Here is a 6,789-nt window from a genome sequence, read left to right on the forward strand (position 1 = left end):
CTTGTCATTAGTAGTACAACGGTAAAAAGTTTGACAAAAACGGATGTCGGATGAAGAAGTTATGAATTTTTAACGGATTTTCCTGTCTCGGTCTGTTAAAAATTATAATATTAAAAATAAAGTCAAAATTAGCCGACGAAGTCTAAATGAAAGTTGTAGAGCATAATTTTACCTACGCGTGCATATAAAGAACGTCAAAAACAGAGCCCGTATGTGAAAGTTACAAATTTTAGAAGATTTTGGGCACAATTTTCGATAAATTTCGCATGAATAGTACCAGCCACGTCATCCCTCGCATACAGCCTCCACATGTCGACTTCTAATAGGACCGAGGTTTGCTGTGTTGCCTTCTAATTGGACCAAGTCCGAGGTCAACTAAGCTTCGGACACCTTCGCATGAGACACCCCTCGGATGACCCTCGCACCTACGTGGAGCCTGTCCATTGGACCGAAGTTGGGTCCAATCCGAAGCTGCTGTCTGCGAGCCAGCTGTTCCGACCCTCACATCCGAGCCTCGCTGGAGCAGCCATCTGGTCTGAGCCTCGCAGCCACCTGCCCTCTTCCCCTCGCTTCAGATCTGAACCTCGGACCTATATAAAGGGTGCGAGACCTCCCGGGTAAATGTTAGAAATTTGCCACTTTTTACCCCTTAACTTATATTTCTTCTACTTCCACTTCCCCCGAAGCCCCGGTTTTATTTTTAACACCCGAAACACACCCCGAAGTGGCCGAGAAGCCCGAAAAATTTATCTTTTCGGTTTTGAAGCTCTACCTTCGCAGAGCCCGGTTTTCAACGAAGAAAGTTATATTTAGAGCCGAAGTGCTACCCAAATTAATATTTTAGCCCCCGGTTATTTCACGACGAGTTTAATATATAGGAACAATTGTATGTTATGTGTTATATGTGCTACGTGCTTTTCAGTGTTATTATTCCGGGTTATTTTCCCGTGTTATTTTATTCGCTATTTTTTACTAGCAAAGAAATACCTCTAACCATGTGATCAGTGAAAGGACTTAGATTCACGTTGGTACTTGTATGTAGCCTCCGGCCATGTAGAACATGTCTCCGTAAGAAAATGATTTCTATTCTATGGTATTGGCAGAAGTTTAGACAGGGTTATAAGCCTGAAATCTACCAAAATGTTAATCCGAAGTTGTATGTCTTCTGTGCCATTTGGGCCAAAGCTTTATTGATGTATATCAAGTATGGAAATTGTTATGTCTCATTGAATGTATATCTTTGAATCAAATCAATGATTGATATGGAAAATTTGTCACATGATTCACATATGCCCTTGTTGTTCTTTGTTCCTCTTTGCCTCTGCCATATTGAGGTATATATATGACATAACGTTATATATATATATATATATATATATATATATATATATATATATATATATTGTATCTATTATTGAACTCACTAAGCGTGACCGCTTACCCTCTCAATGTTTAACAAATTGCAGGAGATAAGCATCCAGTATAGTTATATACTGGTAGAAGATTTTTGAATAGTTTGAACTATTGTATTGATAGAAGCTTATGAATAGTTTGAAACTATTGTATTTTGCACTCCCATATGTATAAAACTATAGAATCCTAGGAAGTTATGTAATATATAACACTTTAAAATAGTCGGTTTGTATCCAGTAGTTTGTAACCTCTTTATCAATGTAAAATATTGCTTTTATGAATATGCAAGTAGCATGTTTTGGAGTAACTATACTGGCAAGTATGAAAGTTTGGGTCTTTCAGAAATACGAAAGTTTGGGTCTTTCATATAGCCTTACGTCCTTTTGATCGTTGACCTTTATTTAGATCACATATAAATTTATGTCACACATTTTTAGTTATTCTAAAGGATTCTAAGTAGAGTTGGAAAATATGTCGAAATCTCTTACCCAAACTCGCTAATTTTGTATCGGGTTGTGGTGTTGTGTCAGGTTTTTCCCATTCTAATCCTAGGTCTAGTTACCATGGCTCCCTTATGTACACTTTACTTATGTGTAAGAGCAATACCAATAATTTGTGTTGCGATATGCATGTCGAGCCTGATAACACCTTGTAATCGATGCATTCCTTATGATCTTTATTTCACACTATAAGGTAATTAATTTGGGTACATTGCCCCTCACTTTGGAAAGGTGATCACATATGTATCCCTCTTTTTAAAAAGAGTTTGAGACTACCAAATTGTACACAATAACAAACTCAAACAGGGAGTGTCCCTCTTCATTCCTAGTACCAAAATCAAAACCTCGAACACGCCACCATACTCGTCGATTTCTCTTCCTATATGACCATTAAAGTCTCCCCTAATGTCACCCATTTATCCTATTACTACATCTCCTATATTGTATCTATGCTCCGGAGACGTTTAGATTCCCACATCATTTCTCTCATTCTCAAGGCTCGAATACCACAACTTATGCCCATTACTCTCTCTAACTTGCACCCCTTTCCACTCATTCTCCTGTATGCATGTAATATCTACATTTTGTTTCCCCATAGCCATTGTGAGTGAATGATCCTATGTTCATAGTACATACTCTAAGGCTGATATAATACACACCTTATGCTGCCCCTTAAGAACCCTAGATATGCTAGTAGTTGGACACACTTTAAGAACCCTCACATCAACAATCTTATACATAGAGTATTTAGAGTACATACTCTAAGTCAGGTGATGGTAATTGGTGAGGACTTAATTATTCAATTGGTGATAGTAAGAACTTTATCTTCAATTGATGATTTGTGAGAATTTATTATTTTTAATTGTGATAATCCCTATTATTATTATTATTATTATTATTATTATTATTATTATTAAATTTGTTAAGCCATTTTTAAATTGCTTTAAAAAATTGTAATTTCAACAAGCTTGTATGAGTCATGTTTAAATTGTTATCAATATAGGTTTTTTATATTCTAATAATCCATATGAACCAATGGTAGGTTTTTGAGGCACCATGAGAACCAGGGCCAAGATTCTGTTGGTGTAACCCCAAAATTTTAGTTGACCAAGTATATTACTATTTGCAATACTTGGTGACCAATGTGTGCATCAATCAACAAAGAGTGCTCCATGATCCAAATTCATGGTTTGATGCCCCTATGCAGACACCCCCATTCATCTCCTTCATCACCACTGTTTTCTAGCGAAATCCAACAACAAAACTTGTTTCTTCTCAAATTCACGAGGGAGGAGCCCTGAGACTCTGCAAATTCATCTCCGTCTCTCGAACTCTATGGCTGATCGCGCCGATCCTTCTCCTTTGGTTGCACCGTCTCTGATCACTGAACCGACCGAGATCGACTTAGAAGCCGGTCCCGGGGAACAAATTCAGTGCCGAATTTGTCTCGAAACCGATGGTAGGTCGTATTTGATTTCTTGCTTATAATTCATTTCTAGGTTTTGGTTAATTTGCGGGTTTTTGATAATTCTCAGTCTTCATCTGTTCTCTTTGCTTTCATAGCTCGAAAGAGGCAAAGTTATGCTTCAGATTGACGCAACCTCTACACACAATTGAGTTTTCTTTAGCAGTATCGGCCAATGAGACTAATTAAATTAGGCGATTCCTCTTTTACATTTCACTGTTACGATGTTAGGGTTCGCATTCGAAAGGCATTGTATTAGGCACTTGAAATGAATGAGATTATGTTGGATTTTAGCAACTTGGAAGGCTTCTTTACATATGTTGATTTACTCATCATCATTCTTCTTCAGATAAACATGATACGTTGTAATGATTTATACTTTCAACTTCATTTGTTATAGAGGGTTATTTAGAAACTTCGATCTCAAATTCTCAACTGCTTATGCGATTTGATAATCCTTTTGGTAATCTTTATCTTCCAATTTTTTGCATCAGGCAGAGATTTTATTGCACCCTGCAAGTGCAGAGGGACATCAAAGTACGTTCATCGGGAGTGCCTTGATCATTGGCGTGCTGTGAGGGTAAACTTTCCATCTTTGATCTCTTTTTCTTTAACTTTACTAAAACTGATTTCCAATTTTACTCCCACCTTTAAAGCTTTAATCCATTTCCAATTTCCTGCAGGAAGGGTTTGCATTTGCTCATTGCACAACATGCAAGGCTCCATATCATTTAAGAGTCCATGTTCTTGCTGACAGAAAATGGAGAACCATGAAGTTCCGTTTCTTTGTTACCAGAGACATTTTGTTCATCTTTCTTTCTGTACAGCTTGTAAGTTCCATCTTTTTCTTTTTCTTTTTCCAAATTCTTTCTCACAACAAATATCATCCTACATATCCTTCTTTTTCACAGGTGATTTCTTTATTGGCATATCTGGTGTATCTAATCGATGGACACCATAAGTTTTGGCTTCGCCTTGCCTGGGGTTTCGATAGTGAAACCAGCTTCTACTACATATGTGGTAAACTTTCATAAACCCCCCTCAACTTTCAGAATATGACAACAACATCCCATTTTATTGCTATTTTTTTCTTCAGGTGCATTGTTATTTTTCGCACTACTTGGTCTATCCGGATGTTTTATAACATGTTACGATCGAAGAGTCCGTAATGATCTCGCTCAGCCTTGTAGAGAATTATGTCTTTGTTGCTGTCAACCAGGGTAAATAAATAAATTTTCAACTTTTTATTTATTTATTTATTTATATTATTAATGGGTTTTTTTTTTTTTGTTGCAAAAGAGTTTGTGCAGATTGTCATCTACCTGGGACACTGTGTATGTGGACGGATTGTACAACGTGCTTTGAGAGTTGTGCAAGTGCAGCTGGAGAATGTGGTTGTTTAGGGGGTGCAGGTGAAGCTGGATTGCCGTTAATATTTATAATGGCGTTAGTGGTGCTTGGACTTTTTACTGTGATTGGAATATTCTACAGTGTGCTTGTGGCTACAATGGTGGGACAAAGGATTTGGCAAAGACATTATCATATTTTAGCTAAAAGAATGCTAACAAAGGTAAAATAAAAACATCTCTGACGTGTCTATTACTGAGTCTGGTAATAACAATCTGACTCGATTAGATTCAGACTGTTCGATATCACACTGACTGGCCTTATACTATTTTGTATAGGAATATGTGGTGGAGGATGTGGACGGTGAAATAACAGGAAATGATTGGTCTCCGCCGCCTTTGCCGCCAGAGCACATCCAACAGCTGAAGACTCTTGGCCTCCTTTGACTATGATGGGTTTTTGAATCTTGACTTGAGAATGACACAACATTTTATTGATTAAAACAAAGGAGTGGATTATGATTTGATTGAGTGAATGTAATGGTTTCATATTTGAATTCTTATTTTTCTTGCTAAATTTAGTGCAACATATATACAACTTGCAAGTTATAATGCATGAGATACATGTTCTTATATAGTTTGATGGTTTTTCATGTAGAGATTGTAGTGTTAGAGATATGAGTAGGGAATTATAAATTTGCATTTATAAAATTTTAATATGAAGCAACTTAAATATGTAAATTGTGAAGATTGGAATTTATAGTAGTAGCTTTTCAATTGGATCTGGCTGTTTAAATAAAACGTTGAGTTGCAGCTTGCAACTTGTAAACATAAGGATAAATAAATTTATTGTTTAACGAAAAAAACGTCAACGTTAACTTAAAGACTTGTTGTCCTGGAAAATAATATTTTCATTGATTATGTTTATTGATTCATCCCGTCTGTTGAGGTTTTTTGTATTCAAACAGTAAATGAAACTAAGGTGGTGTTTGGATTACTTATTTTTTTTTTTTTTTTTTTAAAAAAAACTTATGTTTATGTTCTTTTTTTAATCTTTTTTTTATATAGATTTGGTTATTAGTTTATATGGTACAAAAATAGCGTTTAATAAATAGTCTTAAGATTAGATTATGTGGTATTTGAATTTCAACGCTAAGGCTAGTATGTGTTATTATTACTAGAACCCTCAACCAAAGGTTAACACCTTCCTAGCAACTCCTAATATAAGCCTTTTAGTTTGAAGGTTATATATTGGTTGGTCCTATAAAGTATTTTTTTTTAAATAGAAATTAATAACATTTTAAATTTTAAAATAGTAATAGACTAATAGTAAATATTCGAACAAAACTGGATTTTTATTTATTACTAACTAGTTTATAACCTATGGGAACCATGGGTTATAAAACTAATTAAACTTTCATAATAAAAATTTATAATTATTAATCAATTATTTTAAATAAATTATTAATTAAAAGATATATCAAATTTATAAATTTGAATTTTGAAATGAGTTACCAAATATATCTACATGACACATGACATAATATTAATAATAAATTGTATTAGAGTGACACTTGATAAAAGAAAATTAGAACTATTCATTTATTAGAATAAGAATTTACATAACAATGTTTTAAGATTTTTACTCTTTTTACTGATTATACATGCATAAATTGTCAATGTTTAGCAACCACTTGAAACATGATTGTATAACTTCATTATAAAAACATTTAATTATAAAAAAATGTTAAAAGAGTAAAACACACTCTATTTTCATATTTGTTTTATATCAACTTTTATGTATCTATTCTTTTCTATCTTTTCAACCTACAGCACAATAAAAACTCATCCTTTTCGATTCAACCCACTAAATTAAAAAGATACAAAACTACCTAGGATACAAATAAAATGCTCAATGGGTATCTAAAAAGTGTCTTATTAGCATCATCCTTTATTTAGGTTTATTTAGACGTATCACACACTTGATTTGTATCTTCATCTAACTTTAGGGGAACGCGAAATATCCTTTTCATAGTCATATAAGTGTACATTTAGCCCATGATCG

The 6,789-nt window shown here is 34.4% G+C and overlaps 1 protein-coding gene across 1 annotated transcript; it reads left to right on the top strand.

Annotated features, from left to right (window-relative positions):
* The first annotated feature begins 3,061 nt into the window (after window positions 1-3,061).
* Window positions 3,062-5,340, top strand: LOC145087053 (RING/FYVE/PHD zinc finger superfamily protein). Its single transcript, XM_079024956.1, has 7 exons — window positions 3,062-3,372; window positions 3,873-3,958; window positions 4,062-4,208; window positions 4,290-4,398; window positions 4,475-4,598; window positions 4,678-4,948; window positions 5,064-5,340. Exons 1-7 carry the CDS (start codon window positions 3,249-3,251, stop codon window positions 5,169-5,171), a joined length of 969 nt encoding a protein of 322 aa, XP_078881082.1. The 5' UTR covers window positions 3,062-3,248; the 3' UTR covers window positions 5,172-5,340.
* Window positions 5,341-6,789: the final 1,449 nt, after the last annotated feature.

Source organism: Lactuca serriola, chromosome 2, assembly GCF_051521515.1.
Source record: "Lactuca serriola cultivar US96UC23 chromosome 2, Lser_US96UC23_V15, whole genome shotgun sequence".
Classification (NCBI taxonomy): Eukaryota; Viridiplantae; Streptophyta; class Magnoliopsida; order Asterales; family Asteraceae; genus Lactuca; species Lactuca serriola.

What these genes read in the sequence shown, in the direction of transcription:
- LOC145087053 (XM_079024956.1), top strand. Translation starts at nt 3,249, where the DNA reads ATGGCTGATCGCGCCGATCCTTCTCCTTTGGTTGCACCGTCTCTGATC. An exon ending in ATCATTGGCGTGCTGTGAGG is followed by an intron (nt 3,959 to 4,061) that starts GTAAACTTTCCA and finishes AATTTCCTGCAG; the next exon opens with GAAGGGTTTGCATTTGCTCA. An exon ending in CAGCTTCTACTACATATGTG is followed by an intron (nt 4,399 to 4,474) that starts GTAAACTTTCAT and finishes TTTTTTCTTCAG; the next exon opens with GTGCATTGTTATTTTTCGCA.